At 49.2% G+C, this 21,189-nt stretch overlaps 1 protein-coding gene across 1 annotated transcript; it reads left to right on the plus strand.

Annotated features, from left to right (window-relative positions):
- Positions 1 to 370: 370 nt before the first annotated feature.
- On the plus strand, positions 371 to 14,696 carry LOC147977185 (uncharacterized). The gene is made up of 6 exons (XM_087519188.1): positions 371 to 10,137; positions 10,232 to 10,314; positions 10,404 to 10,444; positions 12,320 to 12,474; positions 13,287 to 13,352; positions 13,437 to 14,696. Exons 1-6 carry the CDS (start codon positions 9,400 to 9,402, stop codon positions 14,397 to 14,399), a joined length of 2,046 nt encoding a protein of 681 aa, XP_087375314.1. The 5' UTR covers positions 371 to 9,399; the 3' UTR covers positions 14,400 to 14,696.
- Positions 14,697 to 21,189: the final 6,493 nt, after the last annotated feature.

The following is a 21,189-nucleotide window of genomic DNA, read 5'->3' on the forward strand; positions in this document are numbered from 1 at the left end:
GGTGGCTGGAACCCTAGCCGCCGCCAGGGGAGGCCGATCTTCCAACGCCGCTCTCCGGCGGCTCCCCTCCGCCGGCGGCCTCGGTCGTCGGTGGTGGGGGGGTCGCCGGATCCACGCGTGTGGATTGCTTTTACTCTCTCGTAGTCTAAGTTTTTAGATTGTTCATCGTCTCTGCTTCGGCGGCGATGATGACATATGCTGAATAAAGATTCCTCGGATCCTTCCCTGACGAGGCCATCGGTCCTATGGTTGGGGATGGATTTGTAAACCAGTCTGTTCAAGCAATGATGGCGTGGCGGCGGCGGCATCCTCGTGGTGGACCTGTGTCCTCGGGCTCCGCCGTTGCGACGGCGTTTGCTCCAGCATCGGCGCGGAGCTTGGGAGGTACTCCAGGAACGGATGCAGATTGTGGTCTGCATCGACGACATCTGGAAGACGGAGCATGTGCTGGGCTCGTGGTTCGTGGATGGCAGATATGATTTCCTCTTTCGGTGTTTTAGTCGTGGTGGAGTGCCAGATCTAGAGTTCGATGGCGTGTCTGGGGTGTTGCCCCGGTCTGATTCGTTCAACGGTAAGGGCTTCACTTTTGGTGAGCCACCTTAGAGGTCCGCAAAGTTGCATATCAGCGATGGAGCCGCGTCGAGCTCGGGTTAGGAGGTGATTCATTATTCTTTTCTTCGGTGGCTGCTGTGGTGGTGCCGGAGACAGGTGACGGGCGTTGGTGTCAAGCTCAGAAATGTTCTGTTATCTTTTCAGTTTTGTCATGTCGGTCTTTACGTGACTTGTACTTTGTTCTCTATGATATGAATGAGACACGTATTACCGTGAAAAAAACCGAACTTGCTTCTCGCAAGAACGGCTCCTCGGTGAAGGAGTAGAAGCGCTGGTCCCCTTCGATCAAGTGCTTGTGCGCGCTCTTACCTACCGTAGGTCCAAATAGCAAGCCATATCAGACCAAGTATTTCATATGGAAGTCCCTTGGGTCACTCCCTCCCTGGGGCGACACTGGCGACGGATCAGGCCCCCTTCCACGCACCCCCTCCTCCACTGGGCGAAGCCTATGCGGATCTGGCGGACGCGGGGCCTCTTCTTCCGATGGCGTCGCTTATGAGAGGAGCTTGCAGTGGTGTGCGACAGATGGCGGACGACATGCGGTGCTGGCATCGACTGCGAGCGGTGGATGGGGCAGCGGCCTCGGTCTGGGCTCCCGGCGTGGTCTGGGCGTGGACAATGTGTGTGCGGGCTGCGGCGCTTGGCTTCGGATGCATGCGTGGGGCGCGGATCGACGGCCAAACGCGGTAGCGGCTGGCGCGTGGTAGGTGCGGCGACTGGCTGGGCGTGGCGGTTGTGCTGCTCTGAAGCGCGAGGTGCGTTGTGGGTGGAGGAGCTGCTCGTCTACTCTGCTGCTCCGCTCGTGCGACTCCGATCTGGATATGTTGTGACCTAGTTCTTCGATCTGGGTGCTGCGCTTCGCGATGCGACATCGGTGGCTACGGTGGTGGTGATCGCAGTGGTGTTGTGGTGGTAGACGGCGGCTACGGCCGGGGGTGGTGCGTGTCTAGTCGCGGGGGATCGTGTGATCACGTGGCAAGAGTGAGGCCTGCCTCGGCGGGGGTGGTTGATGGGCGGCGGTTGGTGGCTGCATGTGGTCATCTACTGTTGAAATCCTTGCTCCGATATTCTTCGGAGACGACAACGGCAGCGCCCACGGGTGTTGTGTTCTTTCTTGGAAGAGTCTCCATGGTGGTGTGCTCCTCCTTCTCCTCACGGCTTTGGCTCCGGAGGGAAACCGAAGATCCGCTGGATCGGGTGATGGAGGCATCTTCGTGTCTTTCTCCTACTTGGGGGCATCGTCTCGGAGCCGGCTACGACTGGAGACTGGTGGATGGCGGCATCTTCGTCGTGGATGGGCGGCATCTTCTCAGCCTGGTTTGCTAAGGCGGGGCGCTAGTTTCTATTTGGCAACGAAGAGCGTCAAGAGGAGCTTGGGTCGCAGGCTCGCGGCTTGGGCTCCTGTAGTCGGTTCTTCCCAGCGTGTCCGAGGTGCTCTTCCGTGGTTGCTTCGTTGTTTTGAAGTCGGAGCTCCATTGGAGAGTCCAGGTGGTGACGATGCCAGGCACTCGGTGGTCGTTTGTGGAGGGCGCGGTCGGCGCAAGTCCTACATATTTCCCTTAAGATGCTTGTCGTCCAAGTCGGAGTCGTCGGTTGCTTACGTGTGTGACCATCCATTGGCATGTGTCGCCGTGGTTTCTGCAGCTGTTTGTGGGTTGGCTTCGATGGTGGAGCTCTATGGTGAAGTCAAAGTTACCCATTCGAGGCAACCGGTGATGACGATGATGCTTGCGACTCCTCGGCGGATGTGTTTCTTATTTGCAGCTCTGTGTTACATGTCGGTGGCTAGGTTGGCCGGTGGTGCCCATGTCGTATGGGTTGGGTTGTATCAGTTTTAGCCCAGTTTTTCACCAATTAACCGGGACATTCTCTTCTTATTAATCAGTGAAAATAGCAAGTCTTTTTCCTTGTTTTTTTAATGACCAAAGTTTTGATTAGGTAAGGAAATATAAAATAACCCCAAAACGATCAGATACATGATCAACAAAATATACCAATGACCATATCTGCACCAATCATATCATTACACCACATGAATGATGAGTTTCTTCAACATCAATGCCTTCAAGAAGCGAGTGACCTCAATCATCGTCGTCACCGGTCCCAACCACCAATGGTAGAATCTATATTTTCACCCTGAAGAATCGGTCTGAACACATCCGAGCAATGGCTTCAACAAGGTAACGACATAAAACCATAGCCATTGCCAGGTATAACCAATCCAAGTCAGACCTAGGCGTTCCCTGTAGCTCAACATCGGATGCTGGAGTGCCACCACCATGAAAGTCACTCATGTGTTGTCACAACCACTTTTCCTCGAAGCCAGAAGCTACATGCGATGCGACCGCCACCCCTGCACAACCATCCCTCTTCGTCAAGCCGTCGTCCCTCGTCAACATGTCAATGGCGAAGTCAGTCACCAGATCTACACAGAGGAACCGTCATGAAGACCTTTCGGTGGCCACCGCAATACGCATCGATGCCGCCGCCACAGGCCAGAGAGGTCACCACAATGACCAATAATCCGAGCGACGGCGCACACAATCTCCACCACTGACAACCACCTCGCGGGAGAGAGCCCAGCCTAGGCCCATCTGCCCAAGGGCCGAGATGACCGGAACAGGAGCACAAAAGGAATAACACAAATTATGTATGTAAAATAACACAAATTATGAACACCAACAGAATCGAGACACCAGCATCGAAATCACTTGTTTATGTTAAATAACACAAATTATGAACAAAATTTTCAGGGCAGATGCAAATTAAAATTTTCCATGGTGTTTTAATTATAATTGTCATGCTTTGAACAAGAAAAAAAAGGCCATCTATGTATTCATATAGTATAAAATTATCATGCCCCAGAAAGTACATATGCCATGCTCCGTGCACATAAATTGACATGTTCCATTTAGAAAGTATTTTTTGCCATTGTTGTAAAAGAAAAGGAATTTGCCATGATCCATAGACACATTTGCCATGCTCTGTGAACTTAAATTGCCGTGCTCCAATTTTTTTTGGAAAAGGAGGTTAAACCCCGGCCTCTGGATCAATCGATGAATACAATCATTTTATTAATTATTTCACAAAGGACTGGCAAGAAAATACATCAAACCACCCGTAGCCACCATTCACACCTACAAATTCGATAATGTGGAGTGCTCTCACTCGTCATATCTAAAATCGGTGTCATCGCTGATCCATCCACATAAAGTACCGAGACCAACAGCCGGTGCAGCAGACCTAAAGCGCGCACCACATGCACACATTTTAGAAGCCAGAAGCCGCCATCATCCTTGGACCGCTGACCAATTTTAGGGATAGAGATCTGCATCATCCTTGCCGGTCCAGACATCCGTCGACGCCACCACGATGCCTAACGGCACCACCGCCCTGCGCGCATTCATCCAGACGCAAAGACTCTGGAAGATCTGTCGTGCGTAGCACCTGCCGACCAGGCGTGACACAGTGTAGCACCTGCCAGTCAGGCATGACTTGACATCTCCACCGAAGTTTCGTGCAAGACTTAGCCCCACCTCCTGCCTCTGTCTTCCAGCGCTGCTCCACCAACGATGCTCCCAAGAGAGTAACGACACCGCAGTACCACCATCGTCCGATCTGGATGACCAGGTCTTAGGGTTTCCCCCGAAGCAGCACAAGTGGGTCGACAGAAGTTACACGATGATGCCTTCATCAAGGTAACGACGTAAGACGCCCCCATCACCTGCCATCGGCTCGGTTTTCACTGGCAACTCTGTCTCCCCAACTCACAGCCGGGACTAGATGACGGATCTGGAGATCCGACCACTCAACCTCAGGCCGACCATCTCCGGTGAAGGAGGCGGCCACCTCCGCCACGTCCAGGGCCGGAGCCCCTGACGTCCTCATGATGCGGGTCGATCCCAGGGGCAGCCTGCCATTGACGGGACGTTACACGACATCAGCAAGTGCGGCCCTCCCGAAGCCCATCTCAACCCAGATCCGGTGCCCAAGCCGCCGCCGCTGGACCCATCGCCGAACACCGCCGCCTAATTGGCCGCCACCGTGCTCCCATAAAAAGTGTTTTTTTCATGTTGCAAGAGAAAGAAATTCGCCATTATCTAGGAAAAAAGAGTTTCCCATGCCATTATGAAGAGAAGAGTTTGCCATGCCATTATGAAGAGAAGAGTTTGTCATGCTATTCTTTGGTGACATGGCAAAATTGTTTAGAGAAAATTGATCATTGGGTCATGGCAAATGCATAAAAATCCTTTGAAAAAAATTATTGTGTGGTTCATGGCAGATATAGGGGAATAAAAAGTACAAAGAAGTGACATGCCAAAATTTTGAAAATAATAATCTATAAGGGCCATGGCAAAAATGTGGGGAAAATTATAGATGCCAGGGTGTATGCAGTTAACTTGCCGGTGTTTGCGGTCGTACGTATAAAAAAGAAAGAACATAATAAATTTGTCACGGCAACACATTTGACCAATTTTTTTTCGGCAACAAATTTGACCAATTTCTGATGGACAAAAGTTGACATGCTAACAGTAAATGATTTTCCATGCGCTAACTTGAGTATTTGCCATAGTCTGTTTTTCAATGAAAAACACAGGGATTTCCCATGGCCAAAAAAATTGAACAATTTTCAATCGACGAAAAGTTGTCGTGCTAAACGTAACAGATTGGCCATAAAAGCTAACTTGAGTACTTGCGATGGTTTGTTTTCTACCATGGCAAAAACATGTAAATACTTGCCATGATTCGTATTTTACTATGACAAAAACAGAAAAATTGCCATGGCAAAAACATGCAGTACAACAAGAAGTGGGGAGGAGAAGGGAAACGGCTGCGAGGTGAGAAGAGACGGTACCTGCAGCTGTGCCTGCCGATGCCGACCGCGACGCCCCGCCGTTGTTCTTGTCGTCGATGTACCCTCGGAGGAGAAGCCTCAGGATTGGGCCACGAAGCCCGTGGAGAAATTTTTTGGGGCAACCGGAACAGAGGCAGCGGCGGCCAACCCACTGGACGTGGCAGGGGAGAGATCAACCTCCGCTGGCCTGAGCAGCATCTCAATGGGCCTCCCCGAAGCAAGAGCGGGTGGGGCGGGGGTGGAGGGGTAGGTGGAGGTCGCCATGGTCATGTCCGCCGCCGCCATCCTCCCCGCCGTTATGCTCTTCACACCGCCACTCGCCGCCGGAACCTCCCTAGCACATATCTGAGAAGAAAATGGGGATCGGGTGGAAGGATCGAGTGGAAGAGAGCGATAGCAAGTGGTGACTGGGGAGTGAAACCGAACGACTTGCAAGAGTGTGAAATGGCCACACACCCACGCCAAGATTCGTGAATACTCCCTTCGGCTTAAAATAAATGTCTTAACTTTAATATAATTTTGTACTAAAATTAGTATAAATTTGAGATATTTATTTTGAGACAGAGGGAGTATGATCCAATGATGTTTGCAACGTCCGCTTTAGCCCTCTAACAAACTAACGTCAAATTTATAGTGATTTCGCAAAACAAAGGATGTGCGTGGTGGAGCGGACGTGTAGTATAGATGAGCGTGCGGCAAGGGGCCGTGTGGTAGTCTGGTAGACGAGCAAGGACTCGAGATATAGCATTCCAGTCCAATCTACCATGTTGAGCTATATCTAATGGCATTTTTTTTTGCCGGTGTATATCTAATGGCATTAAATAGATGTTTAGACATAGCTAGCATATCTTAGTGTTTTACTTTTTTCGTCCAGATTTATTAGGCCATTTTGTATTTTTTGATCAAAACTTGACCATTTAATGACAAAATAGTATGAGATGTCTTAGATTTGGTGCTAACATCCATATCTAGATTAAGCTAGGTTTGGTTTCTATTTATTAATTAAGTAGGATGCCACATCAATTTTTGTACTTAGTTGGCACAATTAAAATGTAGTACATGGTGTAGCAATGGGATTGGCCTTACCTTCAAGGCTGGAGGGAGTAAGAGCATCTATAACCGAAACTCCATATCTGTCCCAAACGTCTGGGCGGCCTGCCTGGTCAGTGCTCGGATAGAAAATTGTCACCCAACTAGATCCGGCAAACTTGGCCCAAATGTCCGAGTTGACCAGCACCCACATACCCAGTCCATATGTAGGGGGATACGTGGACGTCCGGACGCATTCGTCACATCGGACTGGCGAGAGGGACCCACACGAAAAGCCACGCACCCGACGGGCGCCTCCTTTGGTTTGGTAAGTACGCATTCATGTCGCCGCCCGAGGGACCAAGTCCGTCTATTTAAGTCAGACGGCGAGGCAATCCTAGTGTCGTCCCATTCTTTCATCCCTCTTGTCTGTGCTGCCTTTACGCCCTCCTCTCCCAATTCCACTTGGAATCCAAGGTCTGCCGACGCCAACGCCGCCATGGTTTGCAGTAAGATGACCTACCTCCATGTGTTCAAGCTGCTCACGCCGGAGCACCGGGCCGAGATCCAGACGGAGATGCGCGCATGGAGGAAGCCCGCGCCACGTGTAGCGCACACATGCATTTCGGATGGCCTACCTCTAGATTGTCAAGAGGAGGAGGCGCTTGAGAACATGGAGGTGGAGGCGCCGATGTAGGAGGAGGTGGGGACGAAGAAGCTGGCGGTGGGGTGGAGAAGGTAGCGCCGGGGCAGGAGGAGTCGGAGGAGCCGCATCAGACGAGGAGGAGGCACGAATCCCAGAGTTCGCGACGGGAAACACGCTTGCGGAGTTCGAACTCGCCTAAGTGGAGGAGGCGACTGAGCAGCAGACCATCCTTGACTGCATCCATTCTAAGGCGGAGCTGAAGGCCAACCGCCGTTTCCCCCGCGAGGTGGACATGGAGTGTGAGAAGCTCTTTGCTAACGAAAAGGACGAGGAGGACACGCCGGAGTTTCTCCATGCCACCAACGACCACGAGGCCAGCGGCTCTGACACGAACGTCATCGACTTATCTGATAACGAGTAGTGTAGGTGATAATAGATCATGAATGTTGCATGTATTTGTATGAAAATGGAGATTGCCAAATGAGGAGTGTGGTTGTGATGTGTGAAATACGAGGGGTGACCCGCTGAAAAATATAGCACGCTAAAGTGTGTAGAGAATTATCTCGCTAAATAAACCAGTGTACAATGTCTCACTAATATCATAATTTAAGGGCAACACTATTTTGTATAGCGTGCTATTTTTACGGTTACTAGATGCTTTTCATGGACGCGACACGAAGCATCCTTCAAGCATTTGGGGCTTACAGCATCTACAACTGGACGCCCCAAACCGGCCTCAAACGCCCGGGCGGACTACATGATCACGAAAATTCGATCTAGACGGGCGTCTCAAATGTGCCTCAAGTGCCTTGGCTGACTGCCACCCCTCATATCTAGCCCATATATGAGGTGCATATGGGGCGTCCAGGCGCGCCTGCCACGTTGGACTGACGACGGGGTCCCACAGGAAAACAGTCTGAAACCCGGCGGTCCGAAGCTCGTCTCCTTCGTCAGACCGATGGCGTTGTGTGGCGATGCTCTGGCGGGCCGCGTAGTCCCTAGCCCGGCTATTTAAGTCGACCGCCGGCACCGAAATCCTACTCGTCCACATTTTCCCCCTCCCGTCTGCCGCCGCCGCCACTTTCCACACCTTGTCTGCCACCACTAGTAGCCATGCCCCCATGCCGACGGGTAAGGAACTACCCATATCTAATGTCGGAGCACCTGCTACAGCTCTTTGAGTAGATCCAGGCAAGGCGCGAACTCCGGATCTCCACGGGGCTACCTCCGGATGCAGTGAATCCGAAGGAGGACTTGCAGGTCAAGGAGGAGGAGGTTGACGACAAGGAGGAGGTTGACGACGAGGAGGAGGTTGAGAAGGAGCCGGAGGAGGATGTGGGGGGAGGTTAGGGACGCGGATCTGCAGGCGGAGCAGCATGCCATCCTTGATTCCCTTCACTCGAAGTCGGATGCGGGGGCCAGATGACGTTGGCGGCTGGAGATGGAGGTGGAGTACGCCGCGGAGGAGGCGAAGATGCTCGCATACATGAATGAGATCCAGGAGAAGGAGGAACTGGAGCCCTCCTACATGCCCGTCCACCCGGCGCCCGGCACCGGCGTCGTGGTCATCTCCGACGACGAATCGTAACTAGGGTGTCATAGTATGTATAGGTTTATTTTACATGGTCTGTATGAATCAAGGGGATGAAATATGGAAGACTTGAATTCAAAAGAGCTAATTTGAGACGTGACCAATCACTGTTCATGGATAGGCCATTCACGTCTGCACGCGTTTGAAGAGTCGAATTTGACAGCTTTGATTGTAGATGCTCTTATTTTAGCTAGGTCCGCTTGTAGATGGAGACCCACGGCCCCCTCCCGCCCGGTTACCTACCTGGTCAGAGCGCTGCCCCCGTCTCACTTCGCGTGTGCCACGTGGCAAGAAGGAGTTTTGAGACATTTCTGAGCCAAGGATTAAAGCACTCGGACTGATATCATTGACACCTTAAAAAAAGAGCGGAAGGGAAATTCTTTATATCGGACGCGCTTTCCATTTTCGGAAGCTGTTCGGACATAATACGGACCACTACGGTTGTACTACCTTTTTTTGGCGGGTACTAGCTACTAGGGTTGTAGCTGCCTGCTTAATTATCTTCTCACTCACAGGCTAGTTGTTCACTAAACCTAAACCCCTTTTCTTTTCCGCCACCCCCGCCGCCACGAAACCCTGCCTCCGCCTCCGCCTCGTTCGCCTCGTCGAAGAAAGAATTCCCCGTGCCAGCCACTCCGGCGCAACAACGTTGACGGCCCCGACGCCATGGCCTCTAAGATCGGGCCTGTTCTTCAGCGGAAGAATGTGCTGGCCGCTACCCCGGAGAAGGGGAAGGCGGCGGCCGCGGAGGAGGAGTCGTGGGACGGGAGCAAATCGCCGACTGACCTCCAGCTTTTCAACCTTCTACAAAGTTTGAACGCCGGAGATAAGCCGCTCCCCTTACCCCCATTCGTCCACAAGGCCTACGTCTACTCTGATCCCCCCGAAGTCCTCGTGAAAGACTGCCTGCTTGCTCCAGGCACGGGTCACGGGAGAGAAGGGTCGTGCTACTTCTACAGCAAACCGGCCCCTGTCAAGGAGGGGAAGCGGACCCGCATGGTCGGCGGCGGCACCTGGCACCCGGAGGCTGGCGCCAAACCCATTCTAGGCGCCGATGGGGAATCCCTTGTTTCGAACAAGAGAACCTTCTCCTACGTGAAAAAGAGTCCGTCTGGGATGGAAACAGCATCCAAAGGGAGACAGCGTACCGGCTGGATCATGGTCGAGATCTCGCTCGAGAAGCAGACCGGCGACGCCGACCACATGGTGCTCTGCGTCTTGTACAAGTCGAAGAAGAAGTATCCAGACACATCCATGGCAGCCGCTGCAGAGGCTGCACCGGGATGCGATGCGGAGCCGAGTGTACATGAGTGGCTGGGCTTGTCCGGCCGTGACATACGTGCGGTGCCGAAGCCAGCTCCATCCATCGATACGGCCGGTAGCACCAAAATTCTCCTGCAGAAGGTAACACTTTTTTAGCTCTCCTAGCTATTGAGGTGCTTAGATCCGGTTTGCTGCATCCATATCACAAGGAAAATGTGCATGCGTGGCTGTGCAGGCCGCGGAGAAGGCGGTGAGCTACCACTTCGAAAAGGTGTGTGAAATCAAGGAGTTCGTGGACTTCAAGGAGCGGCATCTGAGGTTAATTTGTTGCCTCCCCACCCCACTTCTTTTCTGAGTGTGGCTGTACATGCAATACTGATGATGCATGGTTCTTTTCCTTTGCTCAGGACAATTGATCAGCTTGGATTGGACAGACCAATTATTTCAGGTACTATTTGTTACTGCTGTTTTAATGTCTGTTCTATAAAACAAAAAAGAACCATATGTTTTCCTACTATAGGTTTTGGATCCTCTCTAGCATACCATGCCAAAGAGTGGTATTTCCTGTGTCAAAGTTCCTTCTACAAGAAATCCCCCAATAATTACACACATATATATATAACAATTCTACTAACGGCCTTTGTATCATTGTCATGTTATTGCATATATACAAGCATCCATCATCATAGATACAATACATAAAGGGTTAAACAAGGTTTCAGTTCCAACAATTGCAAATAGAATTTCATGTCACACTAGTTTGTATTCAAAAGTCATCTGAAAACATGCTTGCTACTTAGGGATAGTAGACAATATACTCCCCTTACTAGCCTCTCTGATTTGCAGCAGGATTCTCAAAATGCAGTAATAGGAAGAACACATGATAGGAATGACATGTCTACTTGAATCCTATAGGAAAAGAAAAGCCCAAAGAATCTGGATCAAAGAGTGTTTGATGCCATAGAAAAAAGAAAAGAACTGTACAAAGGGGGTTGGGTCTATCAAAAATTTCCTCCAAAAGAGTGTTCAAATCATTCCTTCGAAATTTTCCCAGGATTGCATTCTTGTGAATGAAACAACCTATCTAGGAAAAAAAATCCTAAGGATCAAAATGCTCAAAAAATCCAATGAAATACCTTTGAATCAAGGAGCCCTTATTTTAGTACTAAAGCCTTCGGGTGATTAATACCATTGTCTACCTACTGGTCGTGCCCTATTTTCACATATTTATTGGTCTTCATCATCCATCCATATCCTTTTCATCAGATATAGATCACCTCTTGTGTGTGTTTTCTGCGGGTACAAATTTTGTATCATAATATAAGTTAGCAGCTTCATTCTAGTTGGTTTATCAGATTTTCTCCCTGTTGACATTAATAGTTCAATGGCACTTGGTTGATCTCACAAGACAAGTTGAACAAATTGGTTATTGACATATAGTGATGTCCCTGCAGTTCTAATCTCTTGGGAAATCTGGAAAGAAAGTAACAGGAGATGTTCTAGCAATATAGTCTCAGAGTGGCTGGTGTGTCGGAGCCAGGGCGGAGCTCATCTCATGCATGACAACATGATGGCTGTCTTTAGCTTAGCGCTAGTGCAAATGACCTAAAACGCCTGCTGCATTTAACTTTGATGTTCATTACCTTCTGTTTTGCTTTGTTATCTTAGGTGCATGTACTAGTGGGGTACTAGTGTGTGCATGTACGAGTTGTGCTAGGGCGTGTAATCTGTGTACTTGGCTAGGTCGTGTCATGATTTGGACACGGGTGATCAGGTGGCCGGTGATTAGATTAAGTAGCGACCGTGTCATAATTTAAGTTGGCAAGGAGTTCTGATTCGTGTAGGATTTGGGTCGCCTGGCTGTGTGTGTGTATATCAATGAAAAAAATAGTGTGCATAGCAAAGTAGCGTCGTCCTTAAAATACACTATTAGTATGCTATATCGTGCTATAATATGTTATTAGTAAAAAATTGTACATTGATTTACTTAACAAGATATTTCTCAGAATGCTATAGTGTGCTATTAGTAGCACTATGGCATGCTATATGACATTGCTAATTTCGACAAACAATGCCACCATCCTCCCACAGAATTAGCCCTAGTAGCAAAACAGGCCCTCCTTGGGTAAGAGGAGCTAAAAATATGCCAAATCTGTCTGACGAAGGGACACTCAAGGATAATGTGCACACAATCAACACAGTTCGTTTAGATACATCTGGAATGTGAAGCATTGGATATTTAGTGATATCAATATACTACGAGATGTATGATCACTGATTCTGTAGCATTTTAGCCTTGATCATGATTTTTGCTTTGTAACAGGTTCATTGCGTAAGTTGGAATTGCGTCTTCAGCATGTTGCTATGGACAAAATTCTAACTCCTACAGAACGAGATCACATTGTTTCCTGTGGTGAAGACATGTCTACAACAATATTTTCTGCATATTTAAATAAACTCGGGAAAAGGGCACAACAGGTATACATACTTCTAGTAGTTGTTTGACTAAACATTTGTTATCTAGCATTGGTTCAATAGTTTTAAGACCCTTTTCTGATCATCTTCTTTATTATTGTGCTAAAAATAATTTATGGACCTCTAAAGATATTTGGTGCCATGTCAGCGCGTACATGCCGTCCCAACCTGTCATAATTGTGCTTAATTTAAACCATGTGAGCAATCAGTGTTTTTTGTGAAAATTGGGCGCAATATCGGTAGGTTTTTGTGAAATATTTCATAGTGGCGGTTTTTGGAAGCTTAACTGCAATTGTGACGGGATGGTGGCTCTATGTCATTTACACCATTTTCATGCTACCATAGATAACTGAGTAGGCGACAAAGTTAACAATCTTGGAGTTTCTCTTCTATGGTCTTTGATTGTTTGATTTATGGAGAAGAATGTGTTGTCCTTATCAAGATTGTGAACTTAATTTTATGTTCGGTGAAATCTGTAAAGCCAAACTTACTGGTAGGGAAAAGATGAAAATTACACTTGAGTACATTCTCGTGAGTACTTCGTTAAAACTGTTGGTTCTTTTGAACATACGGAGCTTAACTATATCCTAGATTTATGCTACTGGATACATGTGGATGTCCACGTGGTTGACAAAAAGTCTGTTTATCAAGTTTCAAGATACCCAATGACTTTTACATCATCCATCCCGGTATTAGACGTTCTTATTATTTTTTTCCTTTTTGGCACATTACATCTTATTCTTGTCCGTGCGTGTAAATTCTCTACAAAAAGAAGACATGTATTCTAACCATTTACATTGCTTGCTGGATGCCAGGATTTCAGTGCACTATATAGGGTTGGGCTTAATGTCCACGATCATGTCTGGGAAAGGGAAACCAAGGTAACATAACCATGCAAAATGAGAATTGATTATTTGTGATTATGCTGTGGGAGTGATATAATGATGATAATTGTTCATAAGCAGGCGGCGAATGATTCCTCGGTGGTCCATGAGAGTGAGGCAAAACACCGTCTACAAGTCCTCCATGCAGCGTTCCTTGAGGTTGGCTTCTTGTCCAAGGTCAAGGGAGCAGAGAGCGAGTGCCCAATGCCAGTGAACTCGGCTTCCAGCTCTGGCGAGAAGAGAAAGGCGGATGACGTCCACCCAGAGGCTCCTTCTGCCGTGCGTCAGGAAAAGCCTGACAGTACTGGCCGCAACAGTGTTGTGGAGGAAAGAGAGCGCACCGCGCTCTTTGATGACAAGGCCGGGGACCCGCGCGAGTTCTTCGACACTATACAAGAAGATACCATTGAGCCCGTCAGGACAGTAATAACTGAGGTTCAGCCCGAGCAGCCACCAGGTGTTGAGGATGAGTGCCCGGTGCCCCCCACTGGAGTCGACAACCCCTATGGAAATCAAGTTGGCGACTTCAACGCCGTAGTACCTGAAGTTCAACCGGGGCAACCTGAGGTGGGGGAGGGCAGCAATGGAGTACCAAACTTTCTGGACCTGGACGACACCGAGAGCAGTCGTCATACAATCAAGGACCCCAACCACGGTGCTTTGAAGCGCCTCGAGAACTGGATGGACTCTGACAGCAACGACTATCCGACGCGCTCCGACGACAGTGCTATGCAGAATCCGGTGTTCGTGGAATACCAGACGCTCGTCGGACGTCCCAACGGCGGAGATTCGGTGGTCTCCGGACACCCGATGTTCGTTGGAGGCAACAACAGCGGATATCCGCCGGCCGCGGAGAACCCCGGGCCTGGGTTCGTCCGAGGCGTCGTAGGCGACAACAGCGTATATTCTGTCGGGTCGGCTGCCAAAATTCTTGAAGAAGCCTGCCCGATGTTCGCCGAAGACGGCCACAGGTATTTAGATGACATCAACATGGAGGAGCCTCTTATCGACATAGACTTTCCGCTGTCCCCGTTTGCCTCTTAATAATAGCAGCGAACAAATGCTTCCATGGGAAAGGAAAGAGCGAAATCTTGGAGATCAATTTTGGCCCTGGTTTGGTGGAACCTCTGGAAAGAAAGAAATGATAGAACATTCAGAAATATTTCTTGTCACCCCACACAACTATTTCTGAAGATTCAGGTCGAAGCAAAGGACTGGGTTGACGCTGGGCGTAAGCGTGCAATGGCTCTTATAGAGCGCCCCCTAGAACCAGACTGATATACTTCTGATGTATCTTTAACCCCAATCCTCCTTCTCTAATCTTGTGTTTGTAACTGTTTATTTCTTCTATACGCAATGAAAAGCAGTGGCCCTGCCTTTTCGTCAAAAAAAAAATAATAGCTGAGGTCGGTCTGAAATAACTGAAGCAATGGGTGTCTAGAGATTGGGGACGTGCCTTTTCCGAGAAGGCAGCGTGTTGTAGGTAGGCCCTGTTTAGATTGAATGTTTACTAAATACAGGTGAGCACATGAAAAATACGTTCAACCTAGACAGTGTCTTGGAGTGTGATGTTGAAGTTTTGCTGGCAGAAAGCATGAGTAGATCAATTGATGTACATTTAGTTGCGAAGATACTCATTGTAGTATATATGTGTTGTAAGTACAAACGAATAGATTATGTTGTACACGTGATGTACTCCCTCCGACTACCATTTTGGCCTCGTGGGAGATCAGGTGCACGGACCTCGCCAAAAGGAGATGTCATCTCCTGGTGCAACGTCTGGAACATATGGCGCGAGCTCCGCCCCTCCTCCTGTGGCCGGACCCTGGCTAGGTTTGAACCAATGCTCTGGCACGACAAGACCTTGCTTCAGGCCTGGAGTCTCTCTTTGAAGACCCCAAAAAGATGCGCCTGGTGCAAAAGTTCCTTATGTTCAAAAAATTAGCTCATGTTGGTGTATGATGTACTAGATACTTTTCTTTTGCTCTCTTGCTATCTTGCTCTTTGGAGAAGAGCGTAGATTACTGTAGAGTTTCTGCTGGGGCAGCATTTTGCTGTTTTATTCCCCGCGCCATGTAGCTTCGACAAAAAATTCTGTGGTCTCGTTATTGCAATGGAACCGGGGCGTGAAGCCCTTTTCCTCTAAAAAAATGTACTCCCTCCGATCCGAATTAATTGACGCAGCCTTTATACAATGCAAAATAGACATTGTATAAAGGCTGCGTCAATTAATTTGGATCACTGGGAGTAGTAAAAATATATCGATTTAGATTAGTAACGGTTCTGAAGAAGAGGGATCCTCCATGTTGCCTGTCGGATAGCTGCACCTCTGCAGACTCTCGCTTGCTGTCTTTCCCTGACCCTCATGTCTTCTGGATCTGTTCTCCTTTTTTGAAAAAATATGTCTTCTGAATCTGTATGGCTTGTACTTGTATGATGGAGGGAGTATTTGTAGTTGCTTGTTTGTCTTCTTTTTCTTGCGAGAAACCACAGTTTTGCCTCTGGGTTAGCTGAAACTTAAGCTACTGATCATCCAGATTCTAGGGCCGTCTTGTTCCCATTGATCATGTTGAGAAAACACTGTGATAGTGGGACATTTGTATCTTGAAAATTGAGAGCACAAAGTTATTCGGAGATAATGGTTTGCTTGAATTTAAATGTCAATTGCAAGTGGAAGCATATCACTTCTCATTTTGATTTTGGTGCTTCCATTGAGCTTAGGGCTTAAACCTCAAAAAATGAGTAACTGAACTGAACTTACTGTGTAAGTGTAGTTTCATGGAAATGATGCATAAGGTGAGGCCCTATGTAGTGCTTTTGTAGCATTGGTGATCGCTTTTTTTAAATATTTAAATGTGCGTCCATTTCCCAATTTCAAGGTTTATACTCAATGCAGCTAAACAGTTGGTACTAAAGAAGATTGGAAATGAAAGCTAGGAAAGGAACGCTTGCATTTTTGTAGTGTGATGTTCCCGCTGTTGTGGTGGTGTCCAGCAGGGCTTCATGGTTATAAAATCTTCTACCAGCTACAACTCTCAAAATTAACCAAATTAACCAATCTAGAGGAAAGTCACTTAATTGAAATACCAAGTAGATGAAATAAAGATATTCTGAAACTTGTAGCGATCAATTAGTACTTAAGGTACCTTTTACATTATTCTCCCAGCATACACCTCACGTCATGCATGGAATTTTATTGAATTGATGCCCAGAGCATGGACTCCAAAATCAACTTGTAAAATGGCAACAAATGGCTAGCACCGGCAGGGAAATTAGTAAAGTGGCGGCATTCTACTTTTGGAGACTGCACAACCACCAAAACCAACATTTCCAGGCCAAGTTTTCACTTCTTTTTTCGAAAAGGGGATAAACATATGCAAGCTGTACCCCTGGTTCTGAAATCTCCCGACCCATGGTTTGGGCATGCAGTAAAATATTTGCAGCTAAGTCCATTACAGTTACGATATTCCTCTCTATATATTGGCATAATTGCCTAATCTCTAGAAATACAATGTACAACGGTTAGTCACATACACCCGTAGGTCACGACCAGCTATCACCTCTGCCTGCTACATCTATTCAAGCTTCTGTCCAGTTTGCTTCCTTCGAGCTTCAGTAGCAAAGTTTCCCTTCCTCTTCATGGAGGCACTGAGCAGGACATCCGTCGACCAGCTATTGTCACTGCCTCGTGCCTACTACTCCAACTTGTGCTCAGTTGGCGCCTCTAGGCCTCTGCAGCAGAGCTTTCTTTTCTTTTTTTAGGGAGGGTGTTGACCATGAAAGCAGACTTGTGGTCCTTCGTTGCCAAACAGACTTGCCGTCCTACAGGTGGCGTAGAGCAGAGGTGTCGGCGGCGCGGTGTGTGTGCACGGACTGCGTGGTCGTGCGGGCCGGTGTGCTCCTGGGCGCCCAGATCTGGTTTCTTCTTGCAGCTCGCCTGGCCAACCGGCGGTTCCGTGGCCACGACCAGGGGGTCGGTGGTGGATGCAGTCGACGGGGATTGGCTATGGCGGTGGTGGGGTGGCAGCCGACAACGACCGGACTCCGGCTGTGCAGGTTCTTGAGGTGAGCTTCTGTGTCAACGAAGCCCCGTGCTAGTCCTAGTGGGGACGCTCGCCGTGGACTGGTAGGAGGGCGAGGAGGTCTCTGGCTGCAGGGCACAACGGCCAGCTTCGATGGAGATGACCCGGGACGGGATGCAACGATGATGGCGATGCCTTCAGGTGCCACTTCCGAAGGAGTCATCGGGAAGCTACTGTTGCGCTCTTATCTGTGTGCCCCGGGCAAAAGCCTCGGATCCATCTCTCGATTGGGCGACGATGGCGTTGTTGGGATATTCCCCACGGGCGAGACTCGGCCAGGCGAGACCCAGCCAAGGGAAGGCCCGGCCTGGAGGCATAATCCGGCCTAGGGCAAATCCGCCAAAGCCGAAGGGGCCCGGGTTGGATTGCATGAGGGGATAACTATGCGTCGGCTCTCTTCGGCCAGAACAGGGAAAGAAAGCTGGCTAGGAGAAGTCCAAATACCAGAAGAGCCGCCATACTTGGAAGGCACGGGATACTTAGTGTACGACTCCTAGTTTGGGTAAAACCTGAATTATGTTGTAAAACCAGGGGCCCGGCCAGTATATAGGGGGGGGGGGGGGGGGTTCTCTCGGTCGTCCAAGAGGACATAGTAGAATCTCTCAAATCACTGGTAGTGAAACAACACCCTTGTAATTGAGACCATCATCATCAATAGCAATCAACCAGGTGTAGACTTTTACCTCCGCCGTGAGAGGCCGAACCTGGGTAAACTCGCGTTTCTTGTTTCCGATCAACCCCGTGCAAGCCTTCACATAGCAGCAATGGCCTCACAACTTAGTTCTTCTATAAGGACATCTGCTGTGACAAAACCACGACAGGCGTCTCGACATCGTTTCTTCCCCTTGGGGGCGTTGTTGTTAGGAGCCACGTATATGTGGTTGGTAGCTTGATTTCTGGGTTGGAGTGTATTGTTGGATGTTGGTGTGCAGGGTGGTGGCGGTGAAAGTGATATGTGGCGGCGACCAATCCCTTGGCCACCTCGGTGCTGATGGTTGACCTATCTCTTGGGGGCTCGTGGTGGCGATGAGATCTCGGTGTTCAATGCCCTTCGACGGCGTCTGAGGTTTTGTTGCCTTGTATAGTGCTTTGGTTCTCTCTGTTTGTGATGGTGGCCGTGGTGTGGCCTAGAGGAGGTGCAGGGTTGTCTCGGCGAAACGTTGCCCTATGGCACGGTCTGTGGCTCTCTTTGTCGCTACATGGTTAGGCAGTGGGATGCCCTTCGATGATGGCTGCGACTTCCTAGCTCTTCAAGGTGCAGAGTGATTGCAGGGTAGATGGCAACATCCTCTCCACGTCTTCTTAGTGACGGATCTCCATTTGATTGATTCAACAAAGCTTGCTTCCGCTCTTCTCGGTCTAGCTAGTGGTGTTGGGTGCTAAGTTCTTGGTGTTGGCTGCTTGTCATGGCTCTTTTCTAGTAGTGTTGGTTCTCTCGGTCGTCCAAGAGGACATAATAGAATCTCTCAAATCACTGGTAGTGAAACAACACCCTTGTAATTGAGACCATCATCATCAATAGCAATCAACCAGGAGTAGACTATTACCTCCGCCGTGAGAGGCCGAACCTGGGTAAACTCGCGTTTCTTGTTTCTGATCAACCCCGTACAAGCCTTCACATAGCAGCAATGGCCTCACAACTTAGTTCTTCTATAAGGACATCTGCCGTGACAAAACCACGACAGGCGTCTCGACATCGTTTCTTCCCCTTGGGGGCGTTGTTGTTAGGAGCCACGTATATGTGGTTGGTAGCTTGATTTCTGGGTTGGAGTGTATTGTTGGATGTTGGTGTGCAGGGTGGTGGCAGTGAAAGTGATATGTGGCGGCGACCAATCCCTTGGCCACCTTGGTGCTGATGGTTGACCTATCTCTTGGGGGCTCGTGGTGGCGATGAGATCTCGGTGTTCAATGCCCTTCGACGGCATATGAGGTTTTGTTGCCTTGTATAGTGCTTTGGTTCTCTCCGTTTGTGATGGTGGCCGTGGTGTGGCCTAGAGGAGGTGCAGGGTTGTCTCGGCGAAACGTTGCCCTATGGCACGGTCTGTGGCTCTCTTTGTCGCTACATGGTTAGGCAGCGGGATGCCCTTCGATGATGGCTGCGACTTCCTAGCTCTTCAAGGTGTAGAGTGATTGCAGGGTAGATGGCAACATCCTCTCCACGTCTTCTTAGTGACGGATCTCCATTTGATTGATTCAACAAAGCTTGCTTCCGCTCTTCTCGGTCTAGCTAGTGGTGTTGGGTGCTAAGTTCTTGGTGTTGGCTGCTTGTCATAGCTCTTTTCTAGTAGTGTTGGTTCTCTCGGTCGTCCAAGAGGACATAATAGAATCTCTCAAATCACTGGTAGTGAAACAACACCCTTGTAATTGAGACCATCATCATCAATAGCAATCAACCAGGAGTAGACTTTTACCTCCGCCGTGAGAGGCCGAACCTGGGTAAACTCACGTTTCTTGTTTCTGATCAACTCCGTGCAAGCCTTCACATAGCAGCAATGGCCTCACAACTTAGTTCTTCTATAAGGACATCTGCCATGACAAAACCACGACAGGCGTCTCGACATCGTTTCTTCCCCTTGGGGGCGTTGTTGTTAGGAGCCACATATATGTGGTTGGTAGCTTGATTTCTGGGTTGGAGTGTATTGTTGGATGTTGGTGTGCAGGGTGGTGGCGGTGAAAGTGATATGTGCCGGCGACCAATCCCTTTGCCACCTCGGTGCTCATGGTTGACCTATCTCTTGGGGGCTCGTGGTGGCGATGAGATCTCGGTGTTCAATGCCCTTCGACGGCGTCTGAGGTTTTGTTGCCTTGTATAGTGCTTTGGTTCTCTCTGTTTGTGATGGTGGCCGTGGTGTGGCCTAGAGGAGGTGCAGGGTTGTGTCGGCGAAACGTTGCCCTATGGCACGGTCTGTGGCTCTCTTTGTCGCTACATGGTTAGGCAGTGGCATGCCCTTCGATGATGGCTGCGACTTCCTAGCTCTTCAAGGTGCAGAGTGATTGCAGGGTAGATGGCAACATCCTCTCCACATCTTCTTAGTGACGGATCTCCATTTGATTGATTCAACAAAGCTTGCTTCCGCTCTTCTCGGTCTAGCTAGTGGTGTTGGGTGCTAGTTCTTGGTGTTGGCTGCTTGTCATGGCTCTTTTCTAGTAGTGTTGGTTCTCTCGGTCGTCCAAGAGGACATAATAGAATATCTCAAATCACTGGTAGTGAAACAACACCCTTGTAATTGAGACCATCATCATCAATAGCGATCAACCAGGAGTAGACTTTTACCTCCGCCGTGAGAGGCCGAACCTGGGTAAACTCGCGTTTCTTGTTTCTGATCAACCCCGTGCAAACCTTCACATAGCAGCAATGGCCTCACAACTTAGTTCTTCTATAAGGACATCTGCCGTGACAAAACGACGACAGGTGTCTCGACATCGTTTCTTCCCCTTGGGGGCGTTGTTGTTAGGAGCCACGTATATGTGGTTGGTAGCTTGATTTCTGGGTTGGAGTGTATTGTTGGATGTTGGTGTGCAGGGTGGTGGCGGTGAAAGTGATATGTGGCGGCGACCAATCCCTTGGCCACCTCGGTGCTGATGGTTGACCTATCTCTTGGGGGCTCGTGGTGGCGATGAGATCTCGGTGTTCAATGCCCTTCGACGGCGTCTGAGGTTTTGTTGCCTTGTATAGTGCTTTGGTTCTCTCTGTTTGTGATGGTGGCCGTGGTGTGGCCTAGAGGAGGTGCAGGGTTGTCTCGGCGAAACGT

The sequence above is a fragment of the Triticum urartu genome, chromosome 4A (assembly GCF_056163025.1).
Source record: "Triticum urartu cultivar PI428250 chromosome 4A, HENAU_Tu73, whole genome shotgun sequence".
Classification (NCBI taxonomy): domain Eukaryota; kingdom Viridiplantae; phylum Streptophyta; class Magnoliopsida; order Poales; family Poaceae; genus Triticum; species Triticum urartu.